We start from the raw sequence: 18514 nt of genomic DNA on the forward strand, positions 1-18514 counted from the left end.
TGGAACATCCCTTTGTGAGCACAGGGTTGGATGGGGCACCGGGGCCAGCAAGTCACCATGTGGGGCTTCCCGGACAGGAAGTCGTTGGCCAGCCAGCCTGTCCTGGCAGCAAGGGCCTGGGGACCTGCTGTCCTAAGATAAAGAAACCCAGGCTGGTGGTGGAGGTTTCCAGGGGTACATGTCTTGGTCCCAGAAGTTTCAACAATACCAAAATTAAAGAGACAAAAGCCAGCGTTCCCTGTCTTCCCCTGTGTAGTGGAGAGAATAATTCACCCAGCGGCAGATGGAGCCCATGTTAACACACATTTCTATGTACAGGAAAGTGAACCTTGAAGAATTGAACTGTGACTTCTTTCTTAGTCTTCTCATAATCTCATGCTTCTGGAAATCCTTCAAGTTGTTAAATAACTTGAGGTTCTGTCCCACTCATGCCAGGGTTTCCTAAGACACCTGCCTTTGTGGTGGTTGGTTAGCTGGCAGCTTTGGCCCATGCAGCAGAATATATGAGAGTACTTCAAAAAGTTTGTGAGGAAATGAGATTTAAAAGATATGCTTATTTGGATGCAAAAATATTTTAGAGTCTGTGCATGTTTTTTTCACAATTCGTATTTTCCATGAACTTTTTGAAGACTTCTCCTATGCATGGATTTCTAGAATTTTTTGCACCAAAATAAAATCTTTTTAAAAATATTTATTTTATTTATTTGAAAGACAGAGTTCCAGAGAGAGGTAGAGACACAGAGAGAGAGGTCTTCCCTCCACAGTTCACTCCCCAGATGGTCGCAACGGCCGGAGCTGAGACAATCCAAAGCTAGGAGCCAGGAGCCTCCTCCAGGTCTCCCATACAGATTCAGGGGCCCAAGGACTGGGCCATCCTCTGCTGCTTTCCCAGGCACATTAGCAGGGAGCTGGATCAGAAATGGAGCAGCCAGGACTCAAACTGGCACCTATATGGGATCCCGGCGCTGCAGTCCAGGGCTTTAACCCACTGTGTCACAGCACCAGCCCTCAAATTATTTTTTAACTCTACTTTCCATGGACTTTTTAAAAAGTATCCTCATATCTGTCTGTGATCTCATGCCTAATAACCAGAAACTTATTCTGCTCTGTCACATATATAGCTAACTAAATATATGTATAGGATTTTAACCGTCTGCCTGTGAAAACGGATTCTCTAAGTTGCCTCTTCCGCTTACAGATGCTTGCAAATCTGAACCCATTCCTTCCGATGTGGAGAAAAGGTTACAGTCGGAATGGCCCTTCCAGGAGCAACTGCTACTCAGAGAACAGTATCAGAGAAAGTTCAAGAACAGCACCTACTCAAGTAAGAAGCAAATGGCACCGTGCTGGTGTTCCAGCCCCAAAACTAACCAGGAACTTATTTCTGCTCTTTGAAACGGCTTTTCTATCTTCAAAATAGGATGACTTTGTCATGCAGGACTTTAAAGCAAATGAAACAAACAACCCTGATTTAACTATGATATATAATTTTCATTTGAAGATTGATGTTGCCCCAGATCTTATTTAAGGAAATACTCTTGGAACTATATGGTTCTTTCCCCAAAACATTTATTTATTTATTTATTTAAAAGGCAGAGTTACAGATAGAGGGCAAAACACACACACACACACACACTCACAGACAGAGGGGGAGGGAGGGAGAGAGAGGGAGAGAGAGAGAGAGAGATCTTCCATCCACTGGTTCATTCCCCAAATGGCTATAACAGCTAGAGCTGGGCCAGGTTGAAGCCAGGAGCCAGGAGCTCCTTCTGGCTCTCCCAGGTGGGTGCAGGGGCTCAAGCACCTGGGCCATCTTTCACTGCTTTCCCAGGTGCACTAGCAGAGAGCTGGATCAGAAGCGGAGCAGCTGGGACATGAACAGGTGCCCATACGGGATGCTTGCATTGCAGGCAGCGACTTTATCTGCTACACCACAACACTAGCCCCTGGAACTGTCATCTTTTGACTTTTAGAAAATAAGTTACTTGAAGTTACTTTCTTTAAGTTAACATTTTTCTAAAGCACATTATGTAAAATAAGTTAACTTTATAAAAGTTTATAGTATACTACCTTGATTCCAGTGTATCAGATTTTTAAACATACATATATATTTATGTAATAAGGTGTGGAACTATGCAAGAGAAATCAGAAAATAGTTTATATGCTAATATAGTTCCCAAAACTATTCTGACACTTCAATAAACATGATTGACTGTTGGGTGGAATTTGGCATGGGCAAAGCCATCACAAAAGGATGATAAAGGGAGAATAAAAATACAAGAGATCAACAGTAGTGAGGTCTCATTTGTAATAAAACATTATGATGCACACTCACTAGGAGGAGACCCCACAGTATTAGGTAATCATTGGAGTCCGTCTGGTTTTGGTCACATTGAACATTGTTCCAGTTAATCTGAAAACAGCTGGCTACCTCCTGTGATCTTTCTGTTACTAAGATGGTACATTATCAGCGTTTTTCCTGCTGCTGGGACTTGGACCTCCACACACCAGGGGAAAGGCAGCTGGGTTATTACAACTCGGGCCATCCTACCGGCAATGGCTAAATGCATAACAAATGCAAAAAAAGTTAACTGTATTTGGAAACATTTGAGTTCTGGTCTGAAATTTTCCATTTGAATCTGCAAGTCATGAGAAGATAGAACTTGCCTGTGCTAAATCTGAGCACTCACTCTTCAGAGGGACAGGTATCACAGACGCTGCGAGGGGCTTCTACGTGTAGTTCTGAATCTAAGGCTGAGTGACCTGGAGGGCCCCGTACAAAGGAAGAGATAGCAGAAGTCTGTTGTGACCAGGATATGTTAGTGGCCTGTACCCTGGAAGGTACAGGTAAATTTCCTAATATAAGCCCTCTTGGATGATGTGTTCCATTTGTCAGCTTCTAAGCTGACAAAACATTTGTCGCAAGAATATAGACTCACACGGCAAACCTGTTTGGGCAGGACTGGGACTCTGGGTGTGCCTGCAGAAAGGAGGCCTCCCTTGTTAAACTGACCATGCTGATGGAGCTACTTCCTTACTTTGCTCTCCTCTTCCGCCTCTCTTCCTCATCACCCCTGTGTCAGGTACCAGGCTGGATGCTAGACACCATTTTAAACTTACATGGTGGAGAGTAACCGACAGAATCTGTGCTGCTCGTGAATGTGTTATCTAGATGGTCTTCATCCAGAGGGCTTTCCATTCTTGCAGTCAGATCTCGGAGTTTGCAAAGTGATTAGGAATGGGATCTAAGTTGTGAGTTTTCCTATTGTTTTCCCTATTTGGGGGAAGAAGTAGGCTAAGTGGTTTTTCTTATTCTGTTTGTGTATTTGTTTTGAGAGGCAGAGAGACAGAAATTGAGAGACCAACAGAGAGAGAAGGGGAGGGAGGAAGGAGGGAGGGAGGGAAAGAAAGAGAGAGAGAGAAAAGGAGAGAGAAAGAATGAGAGCAAGCACTCCCATCAGCAATGAACAAGGTTGGGCCAGGACTGGAGCCAGAACTAGGAAATCCAGGTCCCCTGCTTGGATGAAAAGGACTCAGTTACCTGAGCCATCACCTGCTGCTTTCCAGTGTCTGCGCTGGCTGGAAGCTGGGGTCAGAACCCAGAGCCAGCAGTCAAATTCGGGCACGCTGATGTGTGGCATCCACATCTTTGCTGCTAGGCTACACGTCTGCTCCTCTTCATCTTTTTTAAAGAGTGGATTTGGACTTAGTAACATAAAGGCTTTATTCCAAGAGATGTTACTGTTTATTGTGTTATAGGGAGTGTATGATGAAATTTCAGCTACCTTAATTCCGAGCACATTTTGGAGAATGAAGAAATACAGGCAGGGTAAATGCTAGTTGGATACTTGAAAATGCAAACATTCTAGGCTTTTTGAAAATGTCATAATCCTCCCTTGCCCACACTAAGCAGTCACAGTGCCATGTGCAAGGGATCGTCAACAAGTTCATGGAAAATGTATTATGAAGAAATTATGCGTAGATTGCAAATATCTTTGGTACCACCAAAGATAAACTCATCTTTAAATTCCATCTTCCCATACACTTTTTTGAAGTACTCTTATATCCATAAGTTTTCTTCATGTTTCATGGCTTACAAACATTTTTTCAGCTGTGTGGTTTCAACTTGGATTTGATAGGGTATAGACACATGATGGTGCTTGTGCTGGGATGGTCGACATGGCTGAGGCCCCAGTGAGTCAAAACAGTAGCCCTCATCACACTGGAGTCTCTAAGCAGGAAGGCGAGACCTGAAGCTCAGGTCTTAGGATTCTGGAGCCAGGGAACTTTCTAGAATGTGATTCTGTGATTTATAAGCATAAAATACAGCTGTGACGAGGGTGATCAAGACGTCCCTTTGCAACAGGCTCTAACACTGCCGCCAAATAGCTAGGTGATATTGGGCAAAATACTTTCATGGGTCTCGATTTCCTCACATGTTTCTGCCCGGCCACCTTATCCACTGTGTTAAGCCTAGGATTTCACTGCTATGATCATCCAAGTAATTCAGTAATTAGAAATAAAACAAAAACAAAAATACTTTTAAGGAGAAAAGATATGTTTGCCAGATTTTTTAAACTAGGAGATTAATATATATATATATATATATATATATATATATAGAGAGAGAGAGAGAGAGAGAGAGAGAGAGAGAGAACATTGCTTTTAACATTAATGTATTTATTTATTGGAGAGGTTGAGAGAGAGAGAGAGCGCACAACCATCCATTTTTTTCATTGCCCAAATACTCACAAGGTCCCTGGACCAGGGACCCAATTCAGGTCTCCCATGGTGGGTGAGCAGAAACCCAATTACTTGAGCCATCACTGCTGCCTCCCAGGGTGTGCATGATCAGGAAGCTGCAACCAGGAGCCACAGCTGGGAATCAAACCCAGGCACTCCATTATGGGGTGCAGTTGTCTTACCCACATCTTGACTACTGAGCTTCAGATCTGCCCCCTGGACAAGGACATGGCAGCTGCCTGGTGATCGTCTTGTGCCTGGAGGGCAGCAGGTTGCACAGCGTGCTCACAGCATGGCACCCAGGTCTCACTGCAGCTCCTGGTCCCACCTGCTGCAGGCAGACAGGTCCCAGAGCATGCTACAGGTATCGCTCACAATGCTCAGACTGTGCGAGGTCAGGTGCCACGGCAGAGTCTTCAGGCAGTTGTCATCCTGGAGCACCAGCCTGCAGGTGGGGGCTGTGGCCAGGCCTGGCCACCCTGGTCCCACTCTGCCACGCCCCTTTGCCCTCCCCCTCCCGGAATGGGAGGACAAAGCAGGCAGCTCGGTGGTGGTGCCACCCCCTGGGAGAGCAGCGGTGACATCTGGCCCCAGCACCAGCCCAGTCCCAGCCATTGTGGGTATTTGAGGGAGTGACCCGACAGATGGGAGCTCTCTCTGTGTCTTTGTCTCTCTGTGTGTGTTTCTCAAATTTTAAGTTAAAAATCCAGGCAGGTGTTGTGGTACAGTAAAGTAAGCCACCTGACGACACCAGCATCCCATATCTGAGTGCCAGTTCAAGTACTGGTTGCTCTGCTTCTGACCCAGCTCAGCTAACATGCCAGGGAGGGCAGCAGTGATGGTTCCTGCGCCCACGTGGGAGACCTGGAAGAAGCTCCTGGCTGTTGGCTTCTGCCTGGCCCGATCCTGGCTGTTGCAGCCAACTAGGGAGTGAACCAGTGGATGGAAGAGCTCTCTCTCTGTCTCTCTTTCTCTCTCTGTAACTCTGCCTTTCAAATAAATAAATCTTAAAAAAAAAAAAAATACTTCCCTAGCCACTGACGGGGAGCTGGATGCTGACATTCCGGGTGGCGGATTTACCCGCTACACCACGCCAGCCCCCCAAATACATCTTTTTTAAAAAATAAAATACAAAGGCTGATGTTGTGGCACAGCAGGTTAGGCTGCCACTTGATATGCCTGCATCCTATATCAGGCACTTGGGAAAGCTGCAGAACATGGCCCAAGTACTTGGGTCCCTGTCACCCACAGGGGACACCTGGATAGAGTTTCTGACTCCTGGCTTTGGCCTGCCTCAGCTCTGGCTGTTGCAGGCATGTGGAAAGTGAACCAAAAGATGGAAGATAGCTCCCTCCTCCTCCTCCTCCTCCTCCTCCTCCTCTCCCTACTTCCTCCTCTTACCTTTTCTCTTTGTCACTGTCTTTCAAATAAATAAGATTTTAAAAAATCGCAAAAGCAGATCCGCCCCCATGATAATTACTTTATTTATTTATTTTTGAAGATTTATTTATTTGAAAGGCAGAGTTACAGAGAGGCAGCAAGAGAGAGAGAGAGAGAGAATGTCTTCCATCCACTGGTTCACTCCCCAAATGGCCGCAATGGCCAGAGCTGGGCCGATCTGAAACCAGGAGCCAGGAGTTTCTTCTAGGTCTCCCACATGGGTGCAGGGGCCCAAGGACTTGGGCCATCTTCTGCTGCTTTCCTAGGCCATACCAGAGAGCTGGATTGGAAGTAGAGCAGCTGGGACTCAAACCAGCGTCCAGGTGGAATGCCAGTACTGCAGGCAGCAGCTTTACCCACTATGCCACAGCACTGGCCCTGATAATTACTTTAAAGACAACTATTAAAATCCTGTTGTTGCCACTCTGAAAAAATGATTATACACCAGTAATGTTTAAAAAGCAGGGTACGCAGGTTCCCAAGCTCTTATGGCACCTTAATGTCTAAGTAACTTTTTTTCACAGCATACCTGGGCCAACAGAAATACTTGAGTGTTTTGTTGTTTTAGGTCTAAACACCTTAACAGTAGTAAGATTTCTTATCAAGCCCAAAAGATGTGGTGTTCCTCCCTTGCAAACAAAAGATCCTACACTACCCCCTTGAATACAGTCACCTGGTTAGATTTTAATTTCAAATACACAACAATATTTTATAGTGTTAAGTATTTCTCACCTGTTGCATAGGACATTCTTAAGCTAAAACTTACTCATTTAACTGAAGATCAGCTTATCCAGGTGTCATATTTTTGTTTGCTCAATCTGACAAAGTACATTGGTGAATGTTTTGTGCCTCTCTCCAGGGTGCCTTGGCACATAGTTTGGAAATCACAATGCTATGGCCCTAGGTCAATTATCCTATATAAAGTCTTCTTCATTTTAAGTGCGTATGACATATAGAGGATTTTTTCAAAAATTGTTTTTAACATAGGAACAAGTGTTCAGCCTAGCAGTTGAAGCACCTGCATCCCACACTGGAGTGCCTGAGTTTGATTCCCGGCTCTGGCTCCTGACTCCAGCTTCCCGCTACTGCAGACCCTGGGAGACGCCAGTGATGGCTGAAGGAAGGGGTTCCTGCCACTCACATGGGAGACATGCGTTGTGTTCCCAGCTCCTGGCTTCTGGCCTCAGTACAGTCCTAGCCATTGCAGACATTTGGGGAGGGAACCAGTACTTGGGAGCTCTCCCTCTGTCTCACAAATAAATATATACATTTTAATTGTTGTAAATGTAATTAAAATTACGAAAATCTTTTGTAGCTGAGTTTGTGGGTAGAGATATTTAAATAATGGAGGTTGGGGTTTATGCTGACTAATAGCAGTCTGGCTTTTGCATTCTGGGCACTGAGCCATAAACTGTGGTTTCCCCAGTTCACCCAAGCCACTTGAACAAAAAACAAGTGCCAGATTAGAGTTTCTGGTACCTTCCATAGACTTCCAATGGCTAAAGCAAACTCATCAAACTGATTTTTTTAAATGGCCTAATTCTGTTGGCACTTCACATATTTTTATAACCACTTAGTAGGACTGGAATTCCTTTGAGGCAGCAACCCAAACAGCAGTCCATCATGAAGAACAGAGCTGTTTTTCATGGTGGGTGCTGCCCTAACCATTAAGTCGCAGTATCTTCCTTGTAGAAAGCTCAGTGGACATGCTGCACGCCTTTGCAAATTGCTCAGGACTGCACTTGATCTTTGGCCTAAACGCGCTACTGAGAACGGCAGATTTGCAGTGGAATAGCTCTAATGCTCGGTTGCTGCTGGACTACTGTTCTTCCAAGAGTTACAACATTTCTTGGGAACTAGGCAATGGTGAGTACTCCCTGGATCACCTCCTTAAGGAAGAGATTCCTCACTGGCAGTGTTTCTTTCTATTTGTGACATTCTTTTTTAGTACTCGCAAAATATACTTCTGCCTGGCACATTCTTGCCAGTGCTCAACAGTGCAACTTTTAGAACTTTATGTGGTAGGAAAGTCCTTTCTGTAACTCAGAATCTACTGCTTATCCCAGTTTATATTACATTTGAGGTGAGAGCAGCTGTTGGAGCCAGCAGCCTTCCCAACTCCCAGGGTCCCTTGAGCTTTGCAGAGTCACTTAAACCTATAATGCTTGGCCAACAGGGCTCAGCAGAACTGGGAAGCAGGCAGTTTGCTTTTACCCTTCCCTTCCCTTCTCCATTTCTCAGCTAGTCAGCCTCGGGAACCCCAGCCCAACCATCATTACACGTTCAGACTGTCTAGAATTCTACCCAGTCAAACTCCTGATTGGCTCCTTCTGGACTGTTTCCTGCAAGGAACTTATAAATTCTAAATAAAATGTTAATGACTAAGCCTGCCATGTTTGTTCAATATATATTTATACTGATTTTCCATACATCAGCAGGTGAAACTGGATATAAAGTGAAAAATGAGATTTAGTAATATGATCTGCACATATAAGAACTGTTCTAAGTATTAAATGTCTTCCTCAGCCCAATGTTTCTTTTTAAGAGTAAATTATTAAATACTGGATACAGATAACTTTCTATTATTCATGGGTTTAACTTCAAATCATTTATTATGCATTAATTTCAAATTATTTAACATACCCTTATATCTCAGTTATATAAGGTTAATTCAAAAAGTTCATGGAAATGTATATGATGAAAGCACTATGCATGGATTTCAAAATCTTTGTACCAAAACAAACATCTTTTAATTACATTTTCCGCAAACTTTTTGAAGTACCCTCACATAATTAAAATTTTTTTTCTAGAACATCTTCTTTATACCTTGGGGTTTTATTTGACTTGACTTTGAATGCTAATTTTTTGTAATTTGGAAAATGTTTTTGCTGTGTTTGCTTTTAAATAAAGCATCTCTAGGTAAGTGATAAGTTTGAGACCCGCTATCTTTCAGAGCCTAACAGTTTCTGGAAGAAGGCTGGTATTTTCATCGATGGATTGCAGTTAGGAAAAGACTTTATTGAGCTCCATAAACTTCTAGAAAAGTTTACTTCCAGCGGTGCGAAGCTCTATGGTCCTGATGTGGGTCAGCCTCGAGGGAAGACTGTGAAGATGCTGAGCAGGTAAGAGCTCGAGGACACAGAGCAGCTCTTCTGGAAACAGCTCCTCTCTGCCCGCGAATCCTCAGTCGTCCGTGCGCAATGAAACAATTTGCTGCATGGCTACTTGGTTCACCAAAAGGAGAAATATTGGCTCAGAATGCCAGGGATTCTGGGTCAGGTGGCAGCCGTGAGAACATTTGCTATCAGAATTAGGGAGTTCATATTCATCTGATCCTTACCTGGCCATTTCTAGGGAGTGAAAGTCTTGTGCATATGTTGCATGGGTTTACCTAACGACTAAGTGATAACAGTAGAATCTCTGTTCCAGTTTCCTGAAGGCTGGTGGAGCAGTGGTTGATTCAGTTACGTGGCATCAGTAAGTATGGTTCCTGTTCTTAAGATCAGGAAAGCAATGTTACTTTCACCCAGTACCTAGTTTTCAAAAATTTCACTTTAAAGTTGACTTTCTTACAAAATAAAAAACTGTTCTAGAATTTTAATATTTAAAAAACACAAAAATTGAAGTTATTTTAGATAATGCGGTGGTTTCTATAATAATCAAGTTACACTGCCCATGAACCCATGGAAGATAAAAATAGCTGAAATGAATTGCTTGCTAAAGAACAGGTAACCTACTAACACACACTTGGGTTTGTGTGTTCTTAAGACAGAGGCACTGAATTCCAGTTATTTGGATAGAATGGACTCTTCTTCTGGTTCCTCTTTCCTCTTGGTCTCTCCCTAGTAGAACTTCTGTACTTTAAATTTTTTAATATTATACAGAGGTGGGAGAGATTGGAAGGAGAATAAGGTCAGCAGTTAACTTAAAAGCAGAAAATAAAGTTTGGGTTTTTTCCTGAAATTTTTTTGGAATTATTTAGCTACTATGTGAATGGACGAATTGCAACCAAAGAAGATTTCCTAAACCCTGATGTGTTGGACACCTTTATTGTATCTGTGAAAAAAGTACTCCAGGTAACAGTCTTTTTATTTTTAATGTAAAACTAGAGTCATTTTATAGTCTAGCTAGTTCTACATTCTATAGGTATACATATTTACATGTTTCCTAATTTCAAAGGACAAGCACTATGGCTTTTTGTTTAAGAGTTATTTTATTTGAAAGGCAGAGTTACAGAGAGATAGGCAGAGAGAGAAAGTCTCTCACTGGTTCACTCCCCAAATGGCCACATTGACCAGAGCTGGGCCAGTCTGAAGCTAGAAGCCAGGAGCTCCTTCCCAATCTCCCATGTGGGTGCAGGGGCCCAAATACTTGGTCCATGTTCTGCTACTTTCCCAGGCACATTATCAGGGAACTGGATCAGAAGTAGGACAGCCAGGACAACAAGCACTATGTTAGTTTCCCCTTGGCATTGGGTCTTACCCATGTGTGTTGATTAGAAATTGAACACGCCTCCAGTATCCTTTTAGTAGGATTAACTACCAGAGACCCTAAACAATGGGTCTGTTTACATTCCATCCACACCGTCCACATCTTAGATGGCTGTGGACATAATTTTGTAACTCTATCGTAGGAATGGGTTTGGGGACACAAGGTTTGAACACTGTTCGTCTTCAGTACCGTAGTTGGTGGGCTTGTTTGCAATCACCATGGAAACTTTGCTTTGCCTAGGTGGTGGAGGAGACCAGACCCGGCAAGAAGGTCTGGCTGGGAGAAACAAGTTCTGCCTACGGCGGCGGAGCACCCTTGCTGTCCAACACCTTTGCAGCTGGCTTTATGTGAGTGAAAGGGCGCTGGTCTTGGGGACCAGGCTGGGGGGGTCCTGTATCGCCGGTATCTGCGCCTTAGCCCCAGAAGTGGGATTTGGCTAGATAATGATTAGTTACAGCTTGTTGGATACCTTCAACAGGTGTCCCAAATGACTTAGTCTAAAAAGGAACTGTTGGAGAGAATCTGTTCCTCCGTTATGGGCTACTGATGTGCCAGGACATCCTTGCCCTAAAAGAGGAAGCATCTAGAGCTTTGGCTCTGAGCAGGATACTTAGTGTAGGGGCCTGTGCTCCTCCCTTCTCACAAAGCTCAGAGCCTGCGGTAGGAGGTCACCCCAGGAGCGCCATCCCTGAGTTGAAAGACCTACCTCATTGAGACACAAAGTTTCACCTCGGTGTCAACGACTTCCATTCAGTAACTGTTACAGTCTCAAGCTATAGCTCCGCAGCCTCAGGTGGAACGCGTTTGGAAAGCGTTTCTCCTTCCCCTCGCATCCTCATTCCTAGAAACCCCAATTAAAGCACAACTCCTCTCCGCTCCTGCAAGCGTGAGGAGTAGAGAAAGGGAGGGAGGTGTTCAGGGTGCGCGGCAGGGGGTTAGAGGATGCTCCAGGGCGGAGGTGCAGGCAGTGGTTGAGGTGTGATGCAGCTTCTTTCCCGTTTCCACCGTTGCTGACGGCAGCTTTTCTTCAGCCCTCACCCCACGTGCAGGGGAAGGGGACCAGGGGTGAGGAATGGTGTGTAGGGGTGAGGCTGTGGCTGCGCTGCTTTGTGGAAGGTGCCTCACCCTGCAGAGGCTCCCCCGGCATCTCAGCGGGGTTCTAGGGTTTGCGGTTATGACAAAGTGGGGGACGACGAGAAGGCGAGGATTCTGCACCTACTCCCACTCACCATGCACTTGATGGGCGTGCTTCTTACTAAGGCCACTCTTCCCGTTTGCTGTTAATTCCTCTCCAAGAGATGCAAAGCTCATGGTAGTGTGTGTGTGATTGGAACGGAATGACTTTCCTTGGGTCTCGCTCTGTCCCAGGTGGCTGGATAAACTGGGTGTGGCGGCTCGCATGGGCGTGGAGGTGGTGATGCGGCAAGCGCTCTTCGGAGCCGGAAACTACCAGTTGGTGGACAGAAACTTCGTCCCTTTGCCTGTGAGTGGCCGTTAGTTTCCTCTTGCCGTGAGTAGATTAAGGTACACACAGGGCCCCTGGTGTGGCTCCCTGTGACAGTCCGCTCAAGAAGTAGCTGAGACCCTGAGATGACGGGAGGGAAGAAATCTTGGAGAGCGTCCGTTGCAACCTCTTGGTGTTTTAAGAGGAGGAATCAAGAGCTAGGAATACCGTTTACGTGTGGGCCATTTAGGGTGTGGTCTGGATTCTTTTTTATTACTCATAACAAACTTGCCTTAAAGATGTTTTACAAAATAAATCAAAGATTGCCTACAGTATCCAAAGCTTCAGAACTGTGTGTCATGAAAGCATCATTTATTCAATCTGAAAATGACACAGTATCATGTATCTATTTTTAAAGTCTTTAAGAATTATTTTGTTAATAACCTACAAGATATTTATGAATAAAGTCTCATTTGCACTCTACTTCCAACTGCATCTGGTGCTAAATCAGGAAGTAGAACTTGTATCAAAAAATCCAGCTGACGGATACATTTGTATAAAAACTGGGATAATACAGATGTAGCCCAAAGAAATAAGACCTTGATTTTATAGCATGAAATGGCATTTAAGTATAATGCACAGGGGAATTATTTGAATCTTTACATTGAGTCAGCATTTCACATTTTCCTCATTGTCTAAAATATTGTGAATGGTTTGCTTATGCGAGTCAGAATCCAAACAACGTCCGTATATTCCATTTGGCTGATAGGTCTCCTAAATCTGTTCAACTTTAAATTACTCTCTGTTTTTTCCCTTGGCATTTATTAATTTAGGGAAGTAGGCAATTTGTTCTTCAGTGTCTCCCGTATTCTCGATTTTACTAAATGTATTCGTGTGCTATCATTTGGCCTGGCCTTCCTCCCCCATCTTTCCTGCACACCGGTGGTTATATGTAGAAGCCTGAACTTACTCAGGGTTGTTTTGTTTGTTTGATTTTTGCGAGAATTCTTCATAGGTGACGTGAGTTTCCGTCAGGAAGCACGTGATGCACAGAATGTGAGCCTGTCTCTTGTTGACGTGGCTTTATTAGTACAGCTATAAGGAACTTGTCCCTTAGAAGTTTTATTTCAAAAACTGGTCTTTGTGTCTTTATGAGTATATGCATTTAAAGGTGCTGCTTGGAGCTTTGCTTTAATTCTTGAATGAAAGACAACCAAGAATATTTAAATTCTCTATGCAATGAATTGCATTCTTGGGGTGTCTCTCCTCCTAACTGTGGTTCTCTGAATTATGGAAACATGGACTCCCAGGCATGAAAGGAATGAACGAGATCGGGCCCTCAGAGTCATGGTGGTCTCATGCACCAAAAAATAAACATTAAAATTAAAAAGGCGAATCCTATTTAAATACCCCTGGGTTACCAGTCACATCCCTTGTAGGATAACTATTTGCTGTCCACTGGTCTTGTTAAATGAGGTAATAAGTAAAGATAAGTTTTAAATAACAATAATATAAATTTTTTCCTCCCCTCTCCAACCATCACAACCAGGATTATTGGCTCTCTCTTCTGTTCAAGAAACTGGTGGGCAGCACCGTGTTAATGGCAAGTGTGAAAGGCCCAGAGAGAGGCAAACTTCGAGTTTACCTTCATTGCACAAACATCAACCAGTAAGTAGGAAACATGACCTTACCAGTTGAGAAGTTTTTATTAATAAGCACATTAACTTCCCACTTGAACACTGTGCTGCCTCTGTCTATATACTGTGGGTGTAAGGTGTATCATTGTCCTTGTTTGTTCTTTGTTCCTTTTATTTTTTATTTATAGTGATATGATACCAAAGTTTAACTAAAAAAAATTGTTTTGGCTCAAATATAGGCATTTGCAGTCCAGCAAAGATTTCTACTGATTTTTAATAAGAATAGTACAAATATAAAAAGTAGCTATTTAAATATGAATAATGAGGGGCCGGCGCTGTGGCTCACTTGGCTAATTCTCCGCCTGTGGCGCTGGCATCCCATATGGGTGTCGGATTTTAGTCCTGGTTGCTCCTCTTCCAGTCCAGCTCTCTGCGGTGGCCCGGGAAGGCAGTGGAGGATGGCCCAGGTGCTTGGGCCCCAGTACCCACATGGGAGACCAGGAAGAGGCACCTGGCTCCTGGCTTCGGATCAGCGCAGCATGCCAGCCATAGCGGCCACTTGGAGTGTGAGCCAACGGAAGGAAGATCTTTCTTTCTGTCTCTCTCTCTCTCTCTCTCTCTCTCACTATCTAACTCTATCTGTCAAATAAAAAAATATGAATAATGCAGTCATTAAACTATGAATGAATATAAATGAATTAATGTGAATCAATAATTATATGAACTTTTTCTTTTTTAAATAGCATTGTGTGGAAGGATTTGCTGCTTTTTTAAAAAAGACTTATTTATTTTTTATCTGAAAGGCAGAGTTGCAGAGAGGCCGGGGTGGTGGTCTTCCATCCACTGGTTCACTCCCCAAGTGGCCCCAATGGCCAGACCTAGACCAATTCAGAGCCAGGAGCTTCTTCCAGGTCCTCCATGCAGGTACAAGGGTTTGGGCCATATTCTACTGCTTTCCCAGGCCATAGTACAGAGCTGGACTGGAAGTGGAGCAGCCAGGACTCGAACTGGTGCCCATTTGGGATGCCAGCACTGCAGGTGGTTGTTTTACCCGCTATGCCACAGTGCCGGCCCTCCAAGAACTTTAGAAATGCCTTCATATTTACTTTCTTGCATCATTCCTGATAAATTCAATAAAGGAAAAGAAGGCAAAGGAGGGGTAGGGAAGAAGAAAGGGAACAGTAACAATTTTATTTTCAAAAGTTGCAACCATAATTTTTGGAGTTGAGAAGTCATGAGATTTTTGTAGCCCCATGCTCTGACTTTAAGTAGCAAAAAGTATTCCAAAATCCCAGAGATTTTTCTCTTCTTCTTAGTGTCCATCTTTGATAGTGTCCATCCTGATAGAAAGATGCAAAAATACTAATTCCAGGTTTCAAAGTCATCTGCCACTTCCCATTTCTGGCAGCTGGGTGGGAACTCTGAACTGTGAGCCCCACAAGGAAGGAGGAGGAGGATGCTTTGAATGGATGCTTTCTGAAAAGTATCAATAGATTTTACCTTTCTTATTTGTTTCAGTCTTTTGTAAGTCCAGGACAAGCCCCTGTTTGCACAGTCTGTCATTTGAATTCACATGAACCCACAAAAGTCACGTTTTACCCATGTTTGGATGTGGGGTTGAGCTGGCTTGCTAGCTGCTCAGCCTGGCAAAGCAGCCATGACCTCAGATGATGGGAAGGGGAAGGGTGGGTTTTTTATTGTGTGGGTGATCTATTGTCACCCGTGATGGAGAGTGCTAACAGGGCCATTGTCCTTGTGCTGAGAACTGGGGTGATCTTTGCAATAGAGCTCTTTACTGCCTAGATTAGGCAAGGATTTTTTCCTGAGTTAACCTATTTGCTTTTAGCCCAAGGTATAAAGAAGGCGATCTAACTCTGTATGCCTTGAACCTCCACAATGTCACCAAGCGCTTGCTGTTACCATCTCATTTATTTAACAAACAAGTAGATAAATACCTTCTGAAGCCTTCGGGCCCTGATGGATTACTCTCCAAGTAAGTGACTTTTCCTCTTCATATCAAACTTTCAGCACTTTTATTGGTGTTGATTGGAATAGAGTTTTAGTAGGGAATAAAAAACAAGTCAGTCATTTCAAGTTTTAATAGTCCTTAATATTTAGGAAATATATGTATGATACTTATGAATACAAGTATATTAACACAAATGTATGAATACTTATTAACACAAGTGTAACCCTTTTTGAGGGTCCAAAGAAGAAGGATATGAACACACACTAGGAGTTATCTTAGAGACCGGCTTACATTTAAAAATAACTTGAAATATCAAGATCTACTTAATATGTCTAGATTAATAGCCCTAAAAAGACTTAAAATTCCTTGGTAACACAATTACTAAAACAAATCATGCCTATGTAATTGTTATTAAGGGGATGTGTGATGGTATTGGTGTAAAATACTTTACCATATGAACTGGATATGATTATCTTACAGCATTAATTTTTTATTTGTTAGAATAAGGGGGAAATGTCAAGAAATGTACTTCTAGGTGGATTATTTGAAGTTGGTTCTAATGCATTTTGGTTTTAAAACCCAACCACTGAGGCTGGCACCTGTGGCGCCGGCACCCTGGGTTCTAGTCCCAGTTGGAGTGCCGGATTCTGTCCCAGTTGCTCCTCTTCCAGTCCAGCTCTCTGCTGTGGACCGGGAAGGCAGTGGAGGGTGGCCCAAGTACTTGGGCCCTGCACCCGCATGGGAGACCAGGAGGAAGCACCTGGCTCCTGGCTTCGGATCGGCACAGCGCACCAGCCATAGTGGCCATTTCCGGGGTGAACTAACGGAAGGAAGACCTTTCTCTCTGTCTCCCTCTCTCACTATCTAACTCTGCCTGTCAAAAAAACAAAACAAACAAACAAACAATAACCCAACCACTGAAGACATCTTATAAAAGTGAGGCATATAAACACTGCAAGGGTCTTGTCCAGAGTGTGTTAGAGGGAACTTATTGTTGCCATCATGAGTGTTCTCAAATTATTGGAACTTAATAAATGAAGACTAGAAAATTCTCACACCCTCTCCTACCCTCTTTTCAAATGCTACGTGGCGGATATTCTCAGTGGCCATTAGCATGGGAGCCAACGCCTGTCCCCTGAATTATTAACAATGGGTAACACTCCTTAATTCTGCCCCCTTCCATGCTTTATTTCACTATTCTATAATCATAGAGCCTCTCATAGGAAAAGGAAGTGTCTAGGAGTTGCCCAAGTGCCTCTGCATACTGGCCTTTGTGGATATTGTCAATGGGTTGCATATTTTTAATAAATATCATGGCATATGTAGCCATTTTCCTTTTTCTCTCTTGTAAACAATGCACCTTTGGGTGATAGATAATCTTCTCTATTCAGTGTCTTACCCTTGTAAGCTCCAGCTTCCTGCCGATGCAGACCCTGGGAGGCAGCAGTTGGTGGTCCTAGTAACTGGGGCCCTGCCACCCATGTGGGAGACCTGGACTGAGTTCCTGGTTTCCTGCTCCTGGCTGGCCTAGCCCCAGCAATTGTGTGTATTTGGGGAATGAACCAGATGAATAGACTTTCTCTCGCTTTCACTCTTGCTCTTGCTGTCCCTCAAAGAAAAATTTTTTTGGCAAAAAATATCACCCCATAAAAAGTAGAATGAATATGTGAGCTATATACTTGCTCATATTAATAATGACTGCAGAAAGTTAAACAATGGTCATTTTTAAATTATTTTTCATTTGAACAACTTGTGTCCTGCCTATAGAGGGCCCTGCATCATAATTTTTTTGTGTTTTTTAAGATTTATTTTATTTATTTGAAAGGCAGAGTTAGAGAGAGGGAGAAAAGAGAGGGAGAGAGAGAGAGAGAAAGATTGAGAGAGGCAGCGAGAGAGGCAGCAAGAGAGAGCTTCCATCTGCTGGTTCATTCTTCAAATGTCAGCAACAGCCAGGGCTGGCCAGGCCAAAGCCAGGAGCCAGGAGCTTCATCTGGGTCTCCCATGTGCGTATCAGGGACCCGAGTACTCGGGCCATCTTCACTGCTTTCCCAGGTGCATTAGCAGGGAGCTAGGTTGCCAGTGGAGCAGCTGGGACTCCCATCAGCACCCATCCAGGATGCCAGTATCTCAGCAGCAGCAGCATAATCTGTGGACCACCACATCAGCCCCAGTAACTGTTTAAGCAAATGTATTTTCATACAAGAGCAGTATTTTATATTTCTCTCCAATATATTTTGCCTAGCATCCCCAGTACCCCCAATTTGTTGCTTGCTAATTCCTTAAAACTTTGTTTCATCTGCACGTTGACCAACATGTCTTCTGTTTCTTTATCATCATGTTACTGACTTCAAAATATGAAACACAATGCTTCCGCCAAATGAAACCCTGTTCTCATTTCCCAGCCTTATGTGGAGATAATCAGCATACCCTCAGCTCACACTCAGTATCCTTGTGGCATATTTAAAGATCTGTTTATAGCTGATTAAACCAAGCAACATGTAGAGTAGTATCTAACCATGTTCCTCACCTTACCCACAACGATTCACAGTGATCAGATAGCCTTATAAACACCCTCTCCAAAACGCCCTCCAAAATTGCAAAGTATCTCCTCCAGAAACATTTATGAAACTGTGTGTGTACTCCTGCAAGGTTCTAAATAACCCAGGACAGACTGTTCCTACTGTCATTTAGAGATATTCTCAAGACATATTTTTGTTTGTGGTTTCTCAATCATTGTCATGGAATTGCACCCCCTCCCCCATCTAGAAATTGGTGTGATTTAAAAAAAAA

At 43.6% G+C, this 18514-nt stretch overlaps 1 protein-coding gene across 1 annotated transcript in view; it reads left to right on the forward strand.

Annotated features, from left to right (window-relative positions):
• The window catches only part of HPSE (heparanase), a 39503-nt gene that overhangs the window by 17744 nt on the left and 3245 nt on the right, over positions 1–18514 (forward strand). Inside the window, exons 3-11 of the mRNA XM_062198557.1 lie at positions 1199–1324; positions 7876–8049; positions 9137–9305; positions 9613–9660; positions 10166–10259; positions 10915–11021; positions 12043–12157; positions 13668–13786; positions 15602–15748. Coding sequence (XP_062054541.1) covers positions 1199–1324; positions 7876–8049; positions 9137–9305; positions 9613–9660; positions 10166–10259; positions 10915–11021; positions 12043–12157; positions 13668–13786; positions 15602–15748 — 1099 coding nt within the window. The remainder of the gene's footprint in view (positions 1–1198; positions 1325–7875; positions 8050–9136; positions 9306–9612; positions 9661–10165; positions 10260–10914; positions 11022–12042; positions 12158–13667; positions 13787–15601; positions 15749–18514) is intronic.

Source organism: Lepus europaeus, chromosome 8 (assembly GCF_033115175.1).
Source record: "Lepus europaeus isolate LE1 chromosome 8, mLepTim1.pri, whole genome shotgun sequence".
NCBI lineage: Eukaryota > Metazoa > Chordata > Mammalia > Lagomorpha > Leporidae > Lepus > Lepus europaeus.